This window comes from Nyctereutes procyonoides, unplaced genomic scaffold (genome assembly GCF_905146905.1).
Source record: "Nyctereutes procyonoides isolate TBG_1078 unplaced genomic scaffold, NYPRO_anot_genome, whole genome shotgun sequence".
NCBI classification, from domain to species: Eukaryota; Metazoa; Chordata; class Mammalia; order Carnivora; family Canidae; genus Nyctereutes; species Nyctereutes procyonoides.
In genome coordinates this window covers 21109184-21133097 of record NW_026575134.1, presented here as the reverse complement: position 1 = coordinate 21133097, position 23914 = coordinate 21109184, and the positions used below count along the sequence as shown (strand labels likewise).

The following is a 23914-nucleotide window of genomic DNA, read 5'->3' as shown; positions in this document are numbered from 1 at the left end:
CCGGCGTGGGGCCCGCGCACGTGGACTGCGGGGCGGCTCTGCCCCCCTCCCGGCCGCCGCCGTCGCGCGGACGCTGCCGCTTTCCCGGGGGCGCTGAGCGAGCGGGTCCCCGCGGGCCTGGGGCGCCCGCCCCCCCCCCCCTGGCGGCCGCGCTGGGGCCGAGCTGCGCGCGGCGGGCCGGGGCCGGTGACCTCGGGGCGGGGGGGGGCTCCCTCGAAGCGGAGCCGGGGGCGGGGAGCCCGCATCCTCCGCTGCTGGGGGGGGGGGCGGTGGGGAAAGGAAGGGGTGGAAGGCAGCGGAGGGATGTTGTTAAACAGTTTCTTACCGTAAGAGGGAGTTCAGACCTCGATCTTTCCAGTTAATCACACAACAAACTTAGCTCATCGCAATAAAAAGCGGCTCAGAGGCGCCGGGTTCCTCAGCACCGAGTGGCCCAGGAGCCGCAGGCGGCCGTGGGCTCCGGGTCGGCGGCGCCCAGCAGCGCCATGTGGGTGACCAAGCTCCTGCCCCTGCTGGTGCTGCAGCAGCTCCTCCTGCACCTCCTCCTGCTGCCCGTCGCCGTCCCCGGTGCAGGTCAGTCTCCTTCTCCACCGTCCTCACCCTCTTGCTCCCTCCCGGCTGAGCCTCCCCTCCCGCACACCCCCGTCACCCCATCCCAGCATCCTGCCCCGGCTCCGCGGGGGGCCTGGGTGCGGTGTAGACCTCTCCGTGGGCTTTCTTGTGACATTCTTGTTTCTGTTTGCAAGGCATTTACAATGATCATTAACACCCCCTGAATGCGTGTCCTCCACCCCAGTCCCCAGCCCGGGCTCCCCCCGCCCCCCCTTAGAGTCTCCCAGGCGTGGACCCTGGGGCAGGAATGAAGGGCTAACACTGGCTGGGATTTTGCTGGTTTGGCCAAGTTTAAAGCTGAACGGAAGGAAGGTCTGGTCTGGAAGGGGGAGAGTAGAGAGTGACTGTCAGTCCAGCAGGGACGCACTTCTTTCCAGAGGACAGTTTTCCGTGACTTTTCAGGACCCCACGTCGCTCCGTCAACATTCAGGGCTAAATGATGACTTTCTGCAGGTTTTCATTGGGAGAAGGAGATTAAACTCTGGGGATATGCGTATTATCAAAATGAAAGAGAAAGCCTGTCCTCCAAGACCTCCTTCTTTGTGGGTGCGGGCGCCTGCCCTTTGCAACTGCAGTGCAAGGGGGGTGCAAATTCTGTGACAGTGATTCAAGCTGCCCAGAGGCTGCTTTCGGCCTCCCAAGTTCTCCCCTGAATTTGCAGGTTGGGAAGGGATGGCCGGTGAGTTCATACTACCTTTCTGGAAGTATAGAGATTCCACTTGGCGCTTTGAGAAGTTTTCTGCTGTTATCAGGGCAAGAGGAAACATCTGTATTTGTTTGTATTATCATTGTAGTGGCTGAGATGCCAATGGGGACAAGGTAGTGAGCACCCTGGGTAGGCACAGGGGAGTAGAAGAATGGAACAAATGCCCACATGGCAGACGTGGCCTTTTCATAAGACAAACCAGACAACTGGCCATATCTTCTGAGATAAGCTAACTATGAAATTTATCAGACCTCTGATGTAGTTTCTGATGTAATACAAGGGTTGAAAACATCAAGAATCTGCTAAATGACAAGGTAAAGGATTCAAACCACCTGGCTTTCTTCTACTGTTTTGCGAAGTGGTCCTTGTGAAAAACAACACTGTGCAGGGAGGACCTGTTGGAAAACACTTAGGTAAGATTTCTAGAGAGGTGAACAAGAAGTTAGTGCAATCAGGCAGGTTGTCATGCCTGAGGTGTGTCGTGCTGAAATGAACTCTCATAAGACATTGCTGATTTTAGGGGATTTTGAGCGTAAATTGAAATCAGGGCTAATATTTGGAGGGCTTTCATTTTTATTTTGTTTTAAAAAATATTTATTTATTTATTTATTTATTTGGAGGGCTTTCATTTTTAAAGACTCAAATGTCGACGATCTGAAATATAATACTGTTGTTACCTGCAATCATCTGTGCTAATGCGAAGGAAACATAACGTGGAAAACCCAAACAGTAGATCAACCATAGACAATGTCTATTTGTTTTTGGCACGCATTACGAAGTTTTGGCAGGAGATATACATTCATAATTATATTTCACTTTGGCTAATGTTGAAATGACTGCGTTTCCTGAGTATAGGGAGAATGAAGCCCAAGAGTGTGCTGGCAGGCAAGGCGAGGCCAATTGGGAATTACAGATATGCTGTGAATAATTCCTGCAGTGGATAATGCTAAAATTGTCATCAAAAGAGGGCTTGGCTTCGTTTGGGTGGCAAGTTTATTTTGATAGTTTTTTTTTTTTTAAATAGCATTCTCCGAAATGGAGAACGTGGATAGTCCTCTTAGAACATCCAAACTTTGTTCTTTTTTATATCAGCCAACACTTAGAGTTTTTTGTTGCTGTTAAATTGCCTTGGTTATACTTCTAGGTTTATCCTATGAGTCTATAGTTGTACATTTTGTGACATAATACAATGTCCGAAAAGAAGTGGATCCTATAACGAGGTGACAACCAATTACGAACAGAATGTATCATGGAGATCATTTATTGCAGCATTTCTTAAGAAATATGCAATATAGTGGACCTAAGCCATCCGTATAGGTGTTAGTCTACATAGAATTATCCTCTATCTACTTCCGCCTACACTGGAAACAAATATCCAATCCCCTGTACAAAAGCAGCATTAAATAAGCATCTAATGTCCAGGAACCTGTGGCAGACATAGAGATGAACAAATGAGAAAGAAACCTATGTTTGTTAAGTAACTGTTATGGACTAAGCTCTAAAAAAGAACTTATAAAAAAAATAAAAAATAAAGAACTTATTTAATTCTAAAAAAATCAACATTATTCAAATTGTCTTACGTGGGGAAATTGAGGTTAACGGCCTTAATTATCTTATCATAGGGGATAGAGCTGAGATTTCTACCCAAATCCACAAGAAGGAAATATGTTCTGTTTTTTCTTCTTCTATTTATATGGAAGCTGGAAGCAGTGAAATCAACTGAAATTGCCTTTTAAAAATCTGTTTTGTTAAGTAATGTATGAAAAGCTCTGTGTTAGAAATACTATGATACTATGGTTGAGAGTTCATTTCTAGCTGAAGAAGTTTGAGGAAAATACGGTACCCAAGTTGAGTATGAAAAAATGGATAATAGCATGGTCAGTACCTAAGTCAGGTGAAAAAGTGGCCACAAAGTGGCCAAAGGCCTAGAGGAGAGAAAGTATGAGGACAGGTAACCATGTGGGACCAATTACTGAGTACCTAAGGGGGGAGTAGTATGGCCTGTGATTAGAAAAATGAGATAGGGTAGCGTGCATAAGCATGGATGTTGTGCTAAACTATTCTGAACACCGCGGGTAGCAGTCGGAAATTTTCGAGTCGACAAGAGACCCAACTGAAGTTGAACTTCAGTGTGGTTGTTTTGATTGCTGCGTGGAGGGAGAGTTGTTTCTGGAAAAACTCTGCAAGAACCGGTTGTTAGTGACTCCACTAGCTATAGGCCTGCACCAGGTCTCTGAGGTAGCCGTGCAGGGAAGAGACCAGGAGGAGGGGTCTATGAAAGGACATCCTGACAAGGAAGCCGATTAAAGGTGAAGAAGGGAGGCATCTCACCTTGACTATCACTTCCTTGTGTGAATCTCTTTGGAAGAGAGAATTTTGCTTGCTTCTCGAACACCAACTGTGACATCCAAGTCTTAGATAAGAGCCATGAAACCATGAACTAGTATTTATGATTCTTGTCTTTGGGAAGGTTAAAGTCTCCAGTCACAACCGTTCTTTCCATTAATTACTTGTGTACTTTCATCTTAACATCTTGCCACTTCAAGCTGTTAATCACTAATCATGTGGGTAGGTTTCTCAGAATATGTGGAGCCAGATTCCTGCTTCTTTCCACACCCTGCAAATCCTTTCCTTGCATGATTTTCCTTTGAAGTCCATGCTTAGTCCATACAGAGAAGAAAATATATGAGGTACTGAGAGAAATGAGTGTGAGGCCAGGGACCAGAGGGAGAAATGTGTCTCTCTTCAAGCACCTTGATACATTTGACCCTACTTTTGTTTGTAGGTTTTCAGTAAGATCCTAATGATTTCAGTTCTAAAACAGGGATTTCAGGTTCTTCAGGAAATATAGCTTCCAGAATGTTTTCCCATACTGGAGAAAGGAGTTGTAATTTAAAGTACCAGCAAGCATGACAAAGTTGCAGTGATCTCTTACCCTTTGATTTCATTTCAATAGTTTGTTTATAAACTTCAATAGTCATGCACAAAAAATAGTAGGGAAAAATCTGATCCAAAGATATTTTTTTTTTTAGTTTCTTACCAAATTAAGCTGATCTTTTGACTGTTTTCAGTAAAACAAGCATCAGTTGTTAATACATATGGAAGAAGAAGTTGAAACTATTTTCAGAAAAGGAGTTTTATTTTGACATGCTTTTTTTAGACTCCTGTTTTGAATTTTTCTTTTATTTAAGAAGAAATTAGTTTTATAGATGACTGGACTACATGATGTACAACTAGCTTGGACTTCACATTTTTGAGTAATTTGTTACTGACCTAGTAGAAATGAGTAAATTATAAAGGGGAACTTCTAAATAATGAGAAATAGTGAAAAGGGAATCCTGATACCTGGTTTCCATTGCCTTTGATTAGTTCTGTAGCCCCAGACAAGCTTTTCACTCCTATCTATTATCTAGTAAAGGGAAATCATAGATTTATTTGCTTTTCTGAATGCTTTTTGATCTTTAGATGAGAGGTAGTGATGGAAAAACTTAGCAGCAAGCAAGAGTTAGACTACTTTTATGAGGGTACAGCCACACATTAACACATCTCAGTAGGACAGCTGAGGATCTATAGAATTAAGCACAACCAACAGTCCCACTCTCTACAGGCCTCAATACTTGCCTTCATAGTGCGTGGTACTGAGCCAAGAAACCAGACCATTGACAAGGGGTTCTGTTTTATTAGATAATTAGGAAAGTATATATCTGAATTTAATGTTTGTCTCAGACTTTTAAAATATAGTTTTATGCTCTTAGATATGCATAATAAACACACTGTTCATCATGCCAGTTTTAATTCCATTCTATATTTTTAAATAACTGAATTTGAGAAATATATATAATTTATATATATATATATAAATTTAGATTTAGATATAGATCTATTTATCTATATATCTTCCATTTTAGTCAAGAATCTTATTTAATAGATTTTCAGCATCCATTAACTAGTATTGCATTCTAAGAAATACTCCAATTTATATAGGAAATCAGATGATTATTATTCTGTGAAACATTTCACAGAACCTAAGAAATAGTGCACTACGCTCAAAGGGAGAAACTCCTAATGCAGAGACATATCTCCCATTAACGTGATCCTGTGGCAGAAAACAAAATGTGAAAAGAATTATACCACTTCTTTGCTTGGGAGAATAACAATTTCTTCTCTCTGCCAGAATTAGAGAATGGAATTTCAAAAACAAAGTTAAAACTTTGCATATTTGTAACGTTTTCATCTGAATTAATTTCCAAATATTTACTTAATAATTATAATTTAAATAGATGCAAATATAATATAACTTATCTTGTAGACTGAGTCATTGGTATATTAGCATTTCAGGTAATTAAGCAAAGTCATTTGGCAAGTCGGTAAGAATGCCAGAATTATCATCTGTCTGCCAACGTTATGCAAGGCATTTGCTCCACACTCAATAAATAACATGTTGATAGATTATTTGATTGATTGAATTTCTATGTTAAAATGTCTTTTAAATTATATCTGTTGTACCATGGCCATTCCATCTTGTAGGGCAAAGAAAAGTTAAAAATGAAAACATTATTACAGAAATTAGTACCAGTCTTTGGGGGATTGTGTTCTGGAGTTTTACAGAGAACCAGAAATTCAGAGGACTTCATGTTTTCTCTTATTTATTGTAGACTTCAGGTTAGTATAGACATTAATGAATAGCGTCTGGATGCTTAATAAACCTGCTGGAGCCAGTGGTTGCTGGCAAACTTGAGAGTATGATGCCATTGTTTGTACCTCACTCTGCTAGCCATATTTCCAAATTTTCTGCACAAAAATTTTCATCCTCTTTTCTTGGCACATTTCACCACATATAAAGACCAGGAATGCATTTCCTGTTCTACCATCCAAATTTCTTTTCTACTGATAGCTCTAAACCAGATCTTCAGAAAATTTTTATAAGCCATATTTCCACATACTTAGAATTCTTAAAAAGAAAAAGATGGCGTTTAAGATTGGGGGCCGGGGGTTCTGAAGCTAGGCAGCTGAGTTTTACATGAGGTTTGCTAAATGGGCAATTTAATTTTTCCCTGTGTCTTGGTTTCTTCATCTTTAAAATGAATATATTATCACTGCCTTTGTTATAAGGGTGTTCAAAAGAACTTGCAAGCAGAACAGAGGAGAGGCACAATCATGCACATCCTTATTGTATAATAGGTGCAGTCCCTTAGACGTTTTGATCCTCATTGTGAAGATGGTGACCATCATCAGAAACTAGGTAACTTCGGGCACATTGAGAATAAAGAAGTAGTTCTTGATCCTCTAAAGTCATCTATAAGATTAAGTCCTTTAGGATGTTTTAGCTCTGTTTTCATGTGTTTAATGGGAGGCTTCATGCTATCTAGGGGCCTTGTAGAATTCCCTCGTGAAGAAAAATGATATTGCTACACTAAAGCTTGAAGTTTTACACACTTTTGATTTATAGCATTTGGCTTGATCTCAAGACAAACAATTCAGTGATACTTAAGAAATAGTGCCCCCAAGCACAGAAAACACTTCTGTAGGAAATGAGAGGGGCCAAAATATGAATAATATGCAATACTTTAAAGACAGCCAGCATAATTTATCCACTGCACCATTTTTTAGTGAGAAGTTTCTCACATGTAATTGAATTGACTTATCTAATTAATACTATAACTTTCATAAGGATCAACTGCAGAAGGAAATGACAAATTTAATCATAGAGCATGATATGACATGCCTGGGCATTTGGTTTCATACCATTTGGAGACTATCATGTCATTTATTTCTTCACAGTGAACTCTGTCCTAATTTTAAAAGCATATTTCATTTTAAAGAATGTAGATGAGTGACTGTACATGACAAGTGATTTATTCTTCACTGATTACAATATTCTTCTCTTGCTCTTAACTATCTGAGAGTATCAATCCCTAACTCACCTCACCCCCAACCCTTGGAGATCTATCTATCTATCTAGTATGTTGTCAGATAAAATCACTGTCTTGTGGATGATCCTTAAGGACTTTTTTTTTTCTATATGAGCCTTAAAAGCTTTTCCTCCATTTTTTAAAAAAATTATTATTATTAATAGAAGGACAGAAGAAAAGAAGAAACACACTTCATGAATTCAAAAAGTCAGCAAAGACTACTCTAATTAAAGAAGACCCATTACTGAAGATAAAAACAAAAAAAATGAACACTGCAGACCAATGTGCCAATAGATGTATTAGGAATAAAGGACTTCCATTCACTTGCAAGTAAGTTGCTTCATTTTGTTCTTAGGATAACTTTCCAAATATAGCATCTACTAATTATTATCATGGTTTTTTTTTTTTTTGTATTCATTGTAATTTGCCCTTAAGAGTATAAGCTTGACTTTAGTTTTAACTCATCATAACAGAAAATGTAGCTCTCGACTGATGGAAATATGAGTAAGGGAGAGCACGTAAACATATCTTTTAGAATCCACAGTGCCTTTGGTTATGGAATTTGTGTTTTCTCATCTTATGAACAGTTGAATTTTAGAAACCAAAATTCCATTAGATTGTATTTTATCCAACATGTAAAGTATTCTATTTAGAATAAACATTTTTTTTGTTTGTTTTCTTGCAAGAAGAGTGGAGGAATTTTCAGAATATAAGTTGGGCCAGAATTTGCTGCAATTTACATCATTGTCTTCAGGGATTTAAATAAAAGGTGTTGAGAGAATTAGATAAAAAAAGTAGAGGGATTGGTGTCAGCAGCAAGGCTGTTCAAAAGGAGTTAGGAGGTAGTGATGATGAAGTTTTAGGTGAAAAGTGACGGAGAAATTCAAAGAGGCAGGAGGGGATTCAAATGGAGGGTTTTCTTATCTTTTGAAATTCCCTATGCAGCCTCACAGGGAAGAATTCCTTCCTACTTTGTCAGTGATCTAAGGATAAAACTTGGGAGTTTCAGGCCATGAAGGAGACCATTGCATCTGAATGATTTTCTGAGTTCCCAAAAGAAAATGCATTTCCTCATTCTTCATAAACATTCCCATCCCCTCATTTACTTTATACCCGTTTATTCTCTGTGGCATTCTATTTTTTACAGGACTGTGCATGACATCCTGTCAGTTTTGAATTCTGCTCCATTACATTTGAGCAGTGATGTGAACACAAATTTTAGTAATGCCATGGCCAGCAATCCTAATTTCATCTTACCTTTTTCAGAGAAATGAGAGAAATGAGTGTTATGGGCCTGGGGGAAGCGACCTGGTCAGAGAAGATCCTCAACAGATGTAGGGAAGGAGAGACTATCTCCCTTCTACTCATTCATAACTCTTCTGGAAGTATTTTTGTTTCTAAACTGCCACTTCCAGGGAGGTGTTTCCTGGCAAGGAGAGTGGGGAATTGACTTTGCAAGTATATCCCTATGACAATTCTGTTTCTTTCCCTGACTTTCCTGCCTAGAGATTGTTAAAAATAAATTAGAAGAAACTACTCTCAATCAACATCATAGTTATGTAGATTTATGGTGATGTTCTTCTCAAAATTGAGGAGGTTAGATTTATTGTATTTTCCCCTCACAGGCTTGGGAAGGTGGGGCAAAGGAAACAAGAGAATCTCATGTCATTATTGATTTTTAATTCTAAATCTGAAACGAGACTCTCCTGAATCCACAAGTAAGGAAAGTATTCCTACCTCTTGATTTTCACATTAGTCTGCCTTCTGTCTAGAAAACAAAACAAAACAAAAACCTGTCCTTTTGTTTTATTAAGGAGGAACTAAAATAATTTTGCTGCATTAGAGAACACATGTGACCTGATTAAAAATCTTTACATATGAGGTTTCATACTTTCCTCCTATATTCTGGTTGAGTTACATTGAGCCTTCAATTTTATTGGCAACCTGTACAGAAAACCACATATATAATACATTTGTACAGAAAGAGTTCTTCTGCCTAGAAATGTGTCATCCGTCTCACTTGTCTATCCCAAATTTATGTGCGCATGTGTTTGGAATCACTAAATACATTAGTTATTCAGAATTGAATGCACAGAATTGAATGGTGATACTCTGAAATTAGATTCTTAATGGATTAAAGGATCTCCTTTCAGGCTTATAATAAGACTAGAATCACTGAAAGATGATGGCAAATATACAAAAATGCTTGGAAAATACCAACAACGCTGTGTGAAAGCATCTGTGACTCAGTGGGTGTGGGGTGGAACATTCTAAAACACCATCTCTTCCTCAGAAGGTATCAACAATATTGATTTAACAGAGATTGAAGTTCTTTTCTGCTGGGTAGGAAAGATGACCAGAATGCCTGATTCTAAGTTCCTCAGAAAATTGGTATCCATGAATTGACACAAAAGAAGAAAATATGAGGGTTTCTTCCTCCATCCATGACTGAGTAACTGGTTCTGGAATTGCCTTCCTGCCATAATCAACTAGGACTCTAGACAAAATAAATTACTGAAAGGAATATGATAATTAAAATAAGGATTAGATAAAGACTCCTAAAATCAAACTTAAAAGAGATGTAACTCTAGAATCTGACTGGATCTGGTCTATTTGGAGATATGAAGTGATTCAAGGAAACACTTTTCTGAGAAAATATGGCATGTAATGGAATGAGTGGAAAGGGTGAAGTAAAGTCAGCAAACTAGAAGCTTGGTTACCCACTTTTCAGATGGAATCGCCTGTGTATTCATGGAAGTAAATCTTGCATGTTCCTGATGGGGCTCATGAGTCACCGCCAAGGTGTTCTCATGTCAAAGCCATATGATCAATAGAAGAGTAGTTTATATATGTGTGATGCACTTTATTTTAATGTGAAGTTAAGTGACAACTTTAAAATTTGTTTTTAGGTGTTTGTTTAGTTTTTATATGTATTCTTTTTCTAATTACTGTGTGTTCAAAGTCATTTGACTACCCCTCCCCCAACATGCTACAATAGCTTAATAGAGAATTTAGCATGTGTTGCATAAGACTGCAATCCATCAGATCAAAATTCAAGTCTGTTATTAGCCAGTCCTCTCGTATCTGCCACCACTGCAAAAAAAATACACTTTTATGATTTGCTCTTAATTATTATTTCAGCTGCAAGATGTTCTTGTAGGTAGATATTTAAAAATATCTATGTGTTCAAGTCAAAGCTCAAAGTTTATGTGTATAATTTTTTGGAGTTATTTGGATATAGAATAAAATGTGCTATATAAAAATATGAGATAATAGGTAAAATGTTTTAAATAATTTTATAATGTATTTTTATATGTTTCATAAAAGTTATTTCCCCTTCTTTAAACTTATTTATAAATTGGCAAACTACTAAAAAATAAATGACTAGCTTGGAATATCTAAAATTTTAAGAAAACTATGTGTTCTCAAAACATATTCAATGGATTAGAAGTGAAAAATCCTTATTCTCAGAAAACGTATATTTCTTTTAATTAGATACTTGTACTTGGTGGCATTGTAATTAGCATGAACATAGTGAGAAGGAGTTTTAATACCATTTCTTAAAGGAAGGTAAACAGGTCAGAATTCCCACTTGATTTTCTACATTGTAAGACGTGGTGACATCTAATATATTGAAAATTTTATCAAGTTCTTTACTATTCTCAGGTTTTTTTTTCTACTTACCATCTTGTTTAGAAAGACTTTTTTTTTAGTGGACAACAAAACTCAATATAATGCTTAGCTATAAGAATGATGACTGTAGGAGTGGTACATTTTAGTAATTTTCTTCAAGAGAGATATATCAAAAGCATATGCAATGTGATATTAATAGGTTTTTTAAATTAAAAATGTCATGAATGCAAATCTATTTAAGAAACATTGCCTTACATAAACAGTTATCCTGATAGCAAGATTTTTATAGCCTTTAATAAGCTTCCATTCTTTACAAATCACCAAGAAGGGATATAATGCAAAACATTCCAGACTTTTGATTTCAGATTTTTTTTTGCTAGGAGAATCTCTTGGATTGTGTTTTTTCTAATGTGTTTTAGGCAATGTCACTTTAGAACGTACTTTATACAATACAAGCTTTGGAAATTAATCACGATATTTCAGCTATAATCATTTGTATATAACTATAAAGAAAATCTTCCCACTTGCTGTGTATTTACAAAAAAAAAGTCTTCAGAAATAATTCAAGCAGTTAGGTTATATATTGATTTTGCTTGTTTAAGACTGCATTTCTAGGCATCATTTAGAATAACATGAGAACATTCCAAATAGTATTCTGATATTTAAATCCACACATATGAAAACTTGTTTTTGTTTTTTCTTATTTGGTTATCAAAGTGGTAGGTTAAAAATCACTCATGTTTTTATTATGCATATATAACCATGTGTCTTTTTATGTTGCCCTCCTTGGTTAAACCATGTGCCCATTCTTTAAAAACTGTATAAATAGTAGTATTCCTTCTTTTCATTTAGATATTTTTTTCAGGGCCTTTGTTTTTGATAAAGCAAGGAAACGATGCCTCTGGTTCCCTTTCAATAGCATGACAAGTGGAGTGAAAAAAGAGTTTGGTCATGAATTTGATCTCTATGAAAACAAAGGTAACTGGCTTCTCCCTAAATATTTCATAATAAAATAAAGCATAAAATGTATGTAATTTCCTGCCACAGTGCTCTTTCCCAGTAATTTTTCTATTATATGCTGGTTCTGTTACATGGTCAATTCTTCCATAAAGGCAGAGAATACTAGTGTCTTGACTATTTTCAATATGGTAGTTTTAAATTGAGCATTTCCCAAATTTTTCATAATCAGATTGCCCTGTCCCTCTTTATTTCTAGGAGCATCTCCTAGAACTGATGTTGTCCATGTTCATTTTAGAGGGTGCCACCTTAAATTCATAGTTTATTTTATTTATCTGTTTATGATAGTCACAGAGAGAGAGAGAAACAGAGACAGAGACATAGGCAGAGGGAGAAGCAGGCTCCATGCACCGGGAGCCCGACGTGGGATTCGATCCGGGGTCTCCAGGATTGCACCCTGGGCCAAAGGCAGGCACTAAACTGCTGCGCCACCCAGGGATCCCAAATTCATAGTTTAAAACACCTTATATTATAGTACATTTTGAGCTTAATACATAGCATTTTGAATGTTAACAACTTTGGGTAACTGATTTGTCTTAGTGGTGATTGCTGACAGTAAAATTTGGAGATTTTGAAATATTAGTTGCATCTTTTCCTAATTATTTACTTTATTTATTTAAAGAGTTTATTTATTTATTCATGAGAGACAACAGAGAGAGAGAGAGGCAGAGACACAGGCAGAGGGAGAAGCAGGCTCCATGCAGGGAGCCCGATGTGGGACTTGATCCTGGATCTCCAGGATCACTCCCTGGGCTGAAGGCGGTGCTAAACCGCTGAGCCACCTGGGCTGCCCTAATTATTTACTTGAAAAATCTTTAAAAGAAGAATTGAGGGATCCCTGGGTGGCGCAGCGGTTTGGCGCCTGCCTTTGGCCCAGGGCGCGATCCTGGGGACACAGGATCGAATCCCACATCGGGCTCCCGGTGCATGGAGCCTGCTTCTCCCTCTGCCTATGTCTCTGCGCCTCTCTCTCTCTCTCTCTCTCTCTCTCATTGTGACTATCATAAATTTAAAAAAAAAAAAGAATTGAGGTCATATTATTTGTTAATGTGTCTATTTTGTTTCTCTGATACTATATTCACAGGTATTTACTTTTATCCAAAGCCAAATTATATCAATGAAATAATTGGAGAATGTTAAATAAATATGAGTTTTACAAAATATATCTCTTATCACACAAAATAATAATTATAGATTGTATTTATGATAATAGTATTTCAAGTTTATTTTCTTAAATCATATTATGTCATTAAATTTCTGTTTGGTAATATGCACAGATATGTCTTTATTAGGAGGGTAGAATTTAAGTTAAAATTAATTTATGGTAGAAATAAGATGGCCTAAAAAAAATAAGATGATCTCCATATATCCCAATAACTCTACAAAGCCTAAGCATAATTTAAAACCTAGTATAAGACCATTTTAAGAATTTTTCTAGGTTGCTAGCAGCTGTATAAATAGGAACATGCAGCTTTTTTTTATTTTAAAGATTTATTTATTTATTTGTGATAGAGAGAGAGAGAGAGAGAGAGAGAGAGAGAGAGAGAGAGAGAGGCAGAGACACAGGAGGAGAGAGAAGCAGGCTCCATGCTAGGAGCCCGACATGGGACTCGATCCCAGGACTCCAGCATCACACCCTGGGCCAAAGGCAGGCGCTAAACTGCTGAGCCACCCAGAGATCCCCATAGCTTGCTTAAATTTAATCTCCCTGTAGTTTTGCACCTGAAAAATTACCAAAAATATAGAAAATAATAATCGACATAATATTACTGTCACCTAAACATACACGTACATGCATATAGAAAAACTTAAATGATTTTATTGAGAAAAGACAGGTTATTTTTATTATCTTGAAGTTACCCTTTGAATTAAATAGATTTTACCAATTACTTAATGTTTATTCTTAACATTTTCTTAAAGTGGTCTATATATGTAAGCACATCATTCTGTCAAATTAAGTTTCCCTGGCCAGTTGTGTACATTGACTAATCTACACCAAGAACATAGACTAATATATGCTGTTATCTAGAAATATATTCACAAAATTAAAACTTCTCAGTAGTCTTTTTTGTTTTATATTATCCTGAAATGAATGATTTTGAAAACAGTAGAAATTTTAGGCAAGAAATGTCAGTATGATTTGAGATAACTTACATACGTTAATTTCCTACAGATTTGGATCGGATTTTTTTTAATATGTAGCATATGTTACACATAGTTATACAATTTTTCTCTGGTTTCTTCTGGTAGACTACATTAGGAACTGCATCATTGGTAAAGGAGGTAGCTACAAGGGGACAGTGTCTATCACTAAGAGTGGCATCAAATGCCAGCCCTGGAATTCCATGATACCACATGAACACAGGTAAGAAAAGCATGAAAAAAAGAGGGTGGAGGCTTTCTTTTTTTATATGTGTGTTAGCAACCTCATGTTAGTTCTTTGGTATAGTCCTACAGTTTTGTAATAACTTAGCAAACTTTGCTGAATTGCATTAAGCCAAGGGTCATGTGGCTTTGTGACTGATATCCAGAGGTGAATACATTTATCGTTAAGATGAGGCCTAACAGTATCTTACCTCAAAAATGTCAGCTTATACATCTTGGTGTTGTTGAGGAAATAATGAAAATGTGATTTAAAAAAAAAAGATTTTCCTCCTCCTCTCTATGCCTTTTGGAGCTAGAGTGGAAAGGTGGACTGTGGTATAAACATGACGGATCAGATTCTTACCTGACCCAGGGCCAGACTGTTTGGTACACAACCCTGGTTTAAACATTAGAATTACCTGCTATGAGCCCTTAACAAATCCCACCACCCAGGCATCAACACAGACCAGTTAAATTAGAATATTTTAGGGGAGTAACCCAGGCACTGGTATTTTTTTTAAAGAGCTTCTCAGATGATTCCAAAGTACAGCCAAAATTGAGAACCTCTGCTAATAACTCAAGGCAGAAATTGACCAGCTTTCCCATTTCACTTATTTAGTGACTGGAGAAAACTTCTCATTCCTTGGAAATTAAATGTCTGCACTTCAGAGAAGAATTGTGTTCATTACAACAAATGAATGCTATTTAAAAATGGATAAACATAAGAATCCACGGGTTCATTAGTCTGAGAGTCTTAATCATCATGGAGGGGAAACATAGATTTTGAATACTCACTAAAGAACTAAATGTAGCCACAGTTTTTCAGGACCTGTTTCAGAAAAAATTTCAACAGGAGCTAAGGTAGTTTAAAACAGTTCTCCTTGGTCAGGAAATGTATAGGAAGATTTAGTTTACCGTGCTGCAAGTTCCTTGCTTGCTGAGCAGTCTCTCTCACTTATCTTGTTTAATCCCCTCAAGAACCACATAGTGGGTGGTTTTATTAATTCTATTTTATATACAGTGAAACTGAAGAACAAAGAGCCTTAGTGACTTTTCAAGGTCATGCACAACTAGTAAGTGCTCTGGCCAGAATCTGAGCCCAGCCAGTATCAGTGTATAAGCTGTGTTTTTAACATGATACAGGGCATGAGCAGTAGGACACATGCTGTGACTTGTTTTGCAATAATTGTGATGACTTTGCCTTGATGAATTCACTTTTTAAAATTTCATATTATTCATTTTTGAGGAGCATAATTATGCAAGATGATTTTACTTCCATAAACAGACATGAATTAATTGGCCCACTATAAAGAAAAGGAGTTAGTTGCTCTACACTGGGAACAAATCTGTGGTCCCTGCCTAATTAACACCAGCTAGTAAGTGTCCATGCTGATCAGTTTACAGAGTTTTAATGACAGAAAACAACTATTTTTTCCCAAATTAGTTACTTATAATAATACACAAATACCTCTGAAACATAATGTTATATTACAAAGCAAAAAAAACCAATATAATTGGTTTGTTCCGTCATAAGGATTTGCATGGTGTCACTCTCATGACTTGATAAGAGGAAAACATTTTATTTAAGTAGGCAGATCTAAGTTTTTCATGAACAAAGGAATAGCATTTGAAATCAATCCTACCCTAGTTGAGCTCACTAGACTGACCTAGTAGAGGTCTTAATTTCAACCCAAATTCTCTATGATTGTGATTCTGTGCTAGAAGAGTACATGTGAAATAGATCTCCCTGGGAACTGGCTTCCCAGTCCAATCAGTTTTTTTACCAACAAACATTTCCTTGTGGTATAGAGATTTAGGGCTGAGAGAAGATCTTGTATATTAATCAAATATTTTTCTTTTTTTTGTATAACAATGGTAACAATTTTCATCAGTTAACAGCTTACTGGCTTATCTGCATGATAGCTTAACACTTAAAGATTAACTTTATGGGAACTAGAAAAAAAATATGTGTGTCTTGGGGAGTGATTTGTAGACTCCTAAATTGAAATATTTTACAAGTGATTTAATGGGAAGATGATGATAGATGATGAAATTAGTATAGAAGCTTAACCAGAAAATCAGGTGACTTGATATCTACATCTATATCCTTCACTGGCCATCAGCATTCATTAATGAAGCAGATGATGGAATAGATCAAGGTTCCTATGAATGCACTTTATATTAAAAGAAAAGAAAAGATGGCTAGCACCCAGAAGACCTAATTTATATTTCAAAGTACTTTTGGATTTAACTAAGTTTTAAATATTTCTTTACTTCTCTCTCTTAAAGCCTGGCTGATAATGACAAAGAATCATGAATAGTATAAATGTGAATAAAAGTTTATTACAGAGCCTGTTGACTGGCCAAGGGCTTGTGTGTGATAGTTTCTCATAAACATTTGCTGAATGAACACTTATAAGTGAAAAGAGCAGGCTGGCTTCATCCCTTGGCCGAGTATAGCACACTAAAGAGAAGCAGGCTATGCTTCAGAACACACACAAAGTACCCCCCAGCAAATGTGGGTAAAAGCCATACACGCCAAAGAATGAAGGGAAGAGAGGACTAGACTGTCATGAATGTCCTAAAAAGGAATTTCGTATGCATTGACATAGATATGGAAAGCAGCACCTTTTCTTTTCAGTTTCATTTTATTAACTCCAGTGACAAAACTTTATTCATATTTCTGCCTTATCTAGTTATGATTTCTATTTTTTCTGTCTCCTTACTTATATTTTTACTACTAAGCCATTGACTGATTCATTCACTACTTCACAGCTTTTTAGCTTTACAAATCCACTGGCAAGGAATATGTGTTGTGTGTGTGTGTGCAACAACAATCTCTAAAATCATAGATAACATGTGTATTTAATTTCTCTTAAGTAAGCTGAATACATAAAATGACACAAGAGGATGTTATATTAATCAAATTCATTCCATATACCTTATAAGTGAAGAAGTAAAAAGCCCAAAGAGTAAATAAATTAGGTAGGGACTAAGGACTTGTGTCATATGAGTAGCCAAGTGATATATATGGGACAACAATGTAGATTTCGTGATTAACAATAACTTATTCTTACTACTCTACCAAGGTTTTTTTTTTTTTCGTAAAATACAGTTATCAGAGCATTTTTTGGGTAAATTTATACTTTACAAAAACCAATCTGAAGTAAAAGTCGATTTTGATTCTATCAGAAAAATGACTATTTCACTATAAATTTACTATGAGAAGTTGGAAAACTGGCAAAATTGAAAGAAAATTTCAAGCAACGGAACAAACAAAAGTATCTGAAGCTATTCTGGAATAAAAGGGCCAAAAATAAGAAAAAAGATACTTTCTTTTTCCTCTTAAAATTAAATACACTGTTAAGAACTGTGAAAGCATGATGCGCTTTAATTATATTATAATTTATGCTGGTCATATGGCCTAAAGTCTAATTTTTGTTTCCCCATATTTAAAATGCTAAAGAAGTAAGGATATAAACTCTACCTAAAGACATTCTGCAGTTACAAAGTATTTATAATATCGGTTTCCTTGAAAATGTTTGGTTAGTAGTAAGTCTCTTAGAATAGATTTTCTTTTTGACCAATAATTTATATTTTCAGAAAAAAATAATTTATGTTTTCTGAGGGACTTAACTCTGGCTTATTTCATGTCCAAATGAAAGAATTCCATTACAAAATATTGCTTGGTACCCAAAGCCCGTTCATACACATTTTGTGCCACAGCACAACAAAAAACCTGATGGCTTCTAAATAAGTTTCCATGGGTCAGGAACACATTTGGATGGTTTTTACCTAGAGACTAAAATCCTTTGACTTCATTAGAAGTGCCAGCTAGAACTCAAAAACTGTTAAGCGTAGAAATAAAACTTTGTGAGAACAATTGGATTGGATATTGAAAGTGTAACTGGATTTTGAAAAAAAAAATGTTTAGTGTTACCCACAGATGTATATTCTACTTTACTTAGGATTTTTTTTTTTTTTGCATTCAGATAAAAGCATCATAGAGGTCAATGCCATAAGCAGCACAGGCAAATGAAGAAGGCTTTGCATTTTTCTGAGTTTGTGTTGAAATATTTTATGCTGATAAGAAAACTATAACTAGGGCATTAGAAATTTCAAGTGAAGGTAATGCATTGCAGTCTCTGCACCCCGTGGCAAACTGTTCCAAACTCAGTTTGGAAACACTAAACCCCAGTAGCAGTGAAAATTACCAAAATTTTTGAAAAGAATAAATAATTCTGGGTTTTGCTACGACAGGGTAAAGACTACTAAGTGGCCTGAGGTTAATAATAAGTAGCATTTATTGAATGTCCATTACCCTGTCATGTCTATGAACTCCTGAGGACACCATGTAGAGTGTAAGACACTGTAAGTCACGGTCACACTCCGTGTGCAGGTAAGCTAGAGGCTGAGAGAGTCTAACTTACCTGCTGGGGTCTCTGGTTAGTACAAGAGAGAACTGAAATTTGAACCCAGGTTTAATTTGATTCTAGACCTTTTGTTTGTGTCACTTGATCAACCTATTTCTAAACAGTGCGGGAGAAAAAGGGGGCTGTTCCTTATAAGAATAGCAATAAAAAAACAAGTAATTATCTTGGAGAAGCAGCGTAATCAGGAGATTTCAAGGGCAATTGCAGTGTTTCTAACTCTCTCAGCTAAGTGCCCCCCCCCCCCCACTCAATCATGTGCCTTCTTTGCGTGGAGCTTTGAAATTGTGGTTTGAACAGTTCGGTTCTAGAATGATTGGCTATTAGCAAATCCAGAGATGAGTCACTGAGAATGACGGTGAACGTGGGGATTCGGTCAGGTCAATCTGTAGAACATTCAAGTATTTTAAGAATGGATGAAAATGACAGTTCGGGTTACTATGTATGGAAGGCGGAGATAGAACAGTGGATTTCTGTACTGTAGGAGAGACTTACCCACTAATGAGTAAAATGAATAGGCCAAAAATAAAGTTGCATGCTCTTAAACTGTAATGATTATCATTTTAAAACTAGCTTTTTGCCTTCGAGCTATCGGGGTAAAGACCTACAGGAAAACTACTGTCGAAATCCTCGAGGGGAAGAAGGGGGACCTTGGTGTTTCACAAGCAATCCAGAGGTACGCTACGAAGTCTGTGACATTCCTCAGTGTTCAGAAGGTAAATGAGCCTGAATGCCGTGGGGGGCGCTCTGCTCCCGCTTTGTGTAGAACTGCAACTCGCATTAAAGTTAACAGAAACGAATCCAACTATGATAAATATGTCCTTCATTCAAATGCGACTGTAGACAATTACTTGAGCGTTTTTTACACAATGTTTTCAAAACTGATTCTCATCAGATTAAGACAGAAGGGTTGTCAGTTTGAATTTCAGCAGAGCCTGAGGCATCCCTCTGGGGAGAGCAAAAGCTTGGGCTTCCTCATCTACTGTCCCGAGTTCACATCCTTCAATCCGTCCCCAAAAGTCACCTGAGAGGAGCTGAAAGACGCTTAGCTCTTTAAGAGTGATGCTAATTCTATTCAGCCAGCACCTGCTTCCGCAGAACTTGGGTCAAACTTACTCTGAAGTGGTGTGGCAAGAGTGTCTGAGCCCAGAAGAGAATATGGGAAGGGGTCGCTGGAAGTGCCTTACCCCTGTGTGCGTGTTGGTGAAAAGCAGATTTGTTACGTAGACTGACGTTAAACACCACTGAGAATAGGACCTGAAGAGATCAAAGCGGTAGAGTCCAGTGGGTCTTGAAGGCCGGCCCCCAAGTCCATGTGTGTCTTGACCTCCTCTCACAGCAGAAAGGGGCACTGTCCTTACTCTTGCACTGGAAGACTGAATGCCTGACAAGAAGGAAGAGTAACCACTTCAGCATTGTATGTGGTTTCATTTTTCTTAATTACCTGGCCACCCAGTAGCTGGCTTTTTAGTTCTGTCGGAAACTAAAATTCTAACAATCCAAATGAAACATGGATTAAGTTCTGATAGAAATTTAGTAGGATTTGGAAATACCTGGGGGTAGGGGGCTGCTGGAATGCTGTCCACTTTTTATAGTAAGATACCTTACCTGTTTGTTATTAACCACATTTTTTGAACTTTTTTTTCCATAAATACCCATTTAATATTAGGTTGATATTTATCACATGAAAAGGCCATTGTTAGTGAATTGTCATGGAGAAGGTGAATTTGTTTTCTGTTGTTAGTTAATTTAAAATTCTTGACTTCATGTGCTAGAGTCAGTTCCATCTCTGTTTGTAAATTCTTACTTTCCATTCCATATCATATTCTGTTCACTATAACTTCTTCATTGTTTTCTTCTCTTTTAAAAATAATAAACTGATCTGTGATAACGTTATGAACAAGTCTGTTTTGTATGAGTAAATCTGTAATTAATATTTTAAATGTACACATGGAAGAAAAAACCTTACTTTTTGGGGGGCACTCTCCACTATCACAGTCTTCTGAGGCTGGAGGTCATTGCAAGGAGTTTTGTTTATTGATTTTTTTTTTTTTTGACCTGGGAAAGTGTTTGCGAGGGGAGGTGACTCGGTCCAACCTTAAATAGCTTAGCACGTATGTTACTTGATTCGTTCATGTGGGAATGTGATTTCTCAACAATGTGGTTTTTAAGAACCTTCACCGAAACACACTGGCATAGATCTGGACGGCTAGACAATGTAGGATAAATCTGCTAGAAAAGAAATAATTGGAAAAATTATATTTCCAGTTATCCTCATCTCTGTAGAATGTACATCTCTATCATCCTTTAATAATTTGAGGTCATTACACCTCCCTTAGAAAAGGACATTGCTCATTACTATTAATGGCACATGATGCTATTGGTCACCGTAGCACTGTGGAAGATAAGCTTTTTCTGGAAGGAATTAGAAATCTGACAGTAGTTGAATAACTGTCCTGTGAGAGAAGTAAACCAACACCTGCCCTATAGGCTAAACATATTTCAGGGAGTGTGAATTGAGCTGTGATATTTAAATTCATACTATGTTAAACAATGAGTTGGTGGGATTTTACCGAAGAGGTTCTAAAATAAGAAGCCCTGTCAATACATTAATAGAGAAAAACAGAGCTATTTATAAAATGGATAATACAAAATATGCAAATAGTGTAAATGCACTTTTTTGAAATTCTCATAACGCTATTAGGCTCTTGGCTAATCATCTGAAATTTATCAGAAAGCTTTGTTCATAAAAGAAGTGTATCTGATATCCAATGATTGAAATTATTTTTTCATAATTTAATCTTTTAAACATATTAAGCATTCTAAAAGAAAATGAATACTTTTAGCACATTTAGAACTTTAAAAAATATGTAAAGAAAATAGCATTAATGTTTAACTCAAATATTATAAAAAACTGAAGTGTCTAAAATCCAATTTCTTGCTTTAACATTTGCTTGGGATTTGGAACAAAGCAATCACCAGTTATTGGAACAGATGTCTTTTTAAATGACTGTCAAATATTCAAGTAAACACATTTTATTAAGCCATAATTATTATTTTTAATACCTTACACTTAAAATCCCAAATAATACTGCTATAACTCTATGTGCATAATTTCATATTCTGTGGGGAAAGATTTTTAAAAACAAAGGTTTAAATAAAGCAATTATTTATAAATGTGGGTTTGTGAAGCTATTCATATTTCAGACATTTAGTTTTGCTGAAGTAATCATCAGCATGGATTTTTCTGATAGATATTTCCAAAAGAGTTATTTTAGTCTGTAAACTCAAATCACTGGTAGTTTTATGACTAAGAAAAACAGAACACAATAATTTTTGAGTTAGTTGGGTAGTATGACGAGAAAGATGCTAAATTAATCCTATTTATACTACAATTCATGTGCAGTTAATATAGTTTTCTACTTTCATTTAGGCCAGAGATATATTTAGGAAAACTACTCTAGTTATGACTAGAAACATTTATTTAGTTTGAGTTTATGTGATCTGGCAAAGTATTTTGCTTTTGTTGTTTGTTTTTAAAAGGATAAACTTGGTGGAACCATTGAATAATACACTAGCAAAAATAGAGCCAAAAGGAGATAAGAGCGAGAAGGGTGATTCTCACCCTATGCAGTGTTCTATAGATCATACTTTCACCTACCTCCTACTCAAGTCCTTGATTTCCATCCCTACTGCTTGACTTTGAGCTTGGACAACTTAGGAGTTTCTTAGAATTCCAGAAGTTTGAAAAGTGACTGTGAGTTTAAAATTCAGCTCTCTTAAGGTAATTTTTACGAGTAACCTGATGGTTTGATGCAATAGTAAAACAACAAATTGTTCAGCCTGAGTAAGATGGTCAATCTGCTTGCTTCCCTTCTCCTCATCCTCCAATAGGTGAAAATACAACAGGGCAACCTACTATTATAAACAAGAAGACAGAGGGTAACGAAGACAATGTTGAAAAGGCAGGAGGGTTACTTTTTAAAATTATTGCTAGGAGTCTGTCTTAAAAATATGACCAATTAGAATGCATAGGAAACAAATTAAGATTCATGGGATGAAAAGATAATTAGGAAGAATGGAATGAACACTGGACTGTGGGTCAGAAGACCTGTGTTCCAGGCACAGCTCTGATATTTTCTGTTTTAGGTAAGTCCCTTAAAACTTGTGTGAGCCTTGTTTTCCTCAAACAAGGAAGTCATTGATCAAATGACTTCTTAAATGTTAAAAGTTCTGAGTAATCAAAGAATTATAACTATATTTGTCATCTCAGTTTTATCACAGGACACATTTTATCCCCACCCCAACAACAACTTTCATTGCCTACCAAAATCTTACATTATTCTTGCTGACATTATTTAAAAAAAAAATCTCCTTAGGTCTGCAACTGCATCCATAACTCTCTCTTCACCTTGTTATAAACATAACATACTAATTTATGTTTCTGTACCATTTTATGGGTTTTTTTTTGCTCCATAATAACTTATTCAAATCTCATCCATACTTCAATATCCAAGTAAAATCTGTTGTCTTCTAAAAGGCCATTACCACCAAACACCTAGAGCTTTTAGACTAGAATGAATTATCCACAAACTTGCTATTCAGTATGAAGTCCAAGGACTAGAAGCATCAGCATCCTCTGGGAGCTAATGACTGATGCCCCCCTGTCCTGATCCTCTGAATCAGAACTTGTTCTTTAACAAGATCTCAAAGTGACTTTTATGCACATTAAGGTTTGGAGAAGCATTGATCTACCACACTCTGTAAAGTGGGTGTCTTATAGAATCATCCATTTCATCCGTAAAACTATTTTTCCTTAAGAAAATTAAAAATTCTGAATTTGAAGAAAAATGCTTTCTAATAATCCCCACAGTACAGCTTCACAGAAAATCATTTCATTCAATCTCATTAGAAAGGGATGTAGTCTTATCAACTGCATCTGCAAAAGGAGCTATAGTCTCCTTTACAAGCTTAGAGACTGTACACGTGGAGGACTTATTTCTCACGTGTAACCATAGCATTCTGTTCCACTCTTTGGTTCAGTACGAAGGAACAAAGAATGACAGGTACCACATCATTTTCCGTGAAGACATCAGACCTTGCATTCTTTTGAAAAAGAGAACGAAGTAAATCTGTGCCCCATTCGACCAGAAAGCTGAAATGTGATAAAGCATAACCTACGTTGAGCATTTAAATGTGGAAATAATGACCTTGGCCAAACAGAGCACCTCTCATTTATA

At 36.8% G+C, this 23914-nt stretch overlaps 1 protein-coding gene across 2 annotated transcripts in view; it reads left to right on the top strand.

The window, feature by feature from the left end:
* The first annotated feature begins 303 nt into the window (after window positions 1-303).
* HGF (hepatocyte growth factor) overlaps window positions 304-23914 on the top strand; it is a 79971-nt gene continuing 56360 nt past the window's right edge. The window contains exons 1-5 of one of the 2 annotated variants that reach the window (XM_055301293.1): window positions 304-573; window positions 7395-7560; window positions 11729-11841; window positions 14131-14245; window positions 19263-19390. In XM_055301293.1, the coding sequence (XP_055157268.1) occupies window positions 486-573; window positions 7395-7560; window positions 11729-11841; window positions 14131-14245; window positions 19263-19390 (610 nt within the window). In that variant the 5' untranslated portion in view covers window positions 304-485. Of the gene's footprint in view, window positions 574-7394; window positions 7561-11728; window positions 11842-14130; window positions 14246-19247; window positions 19391-23914 lie in introns of both variants that reach the window. The other variant, XM_055301292.1, reaches the window with a different exon arrangement.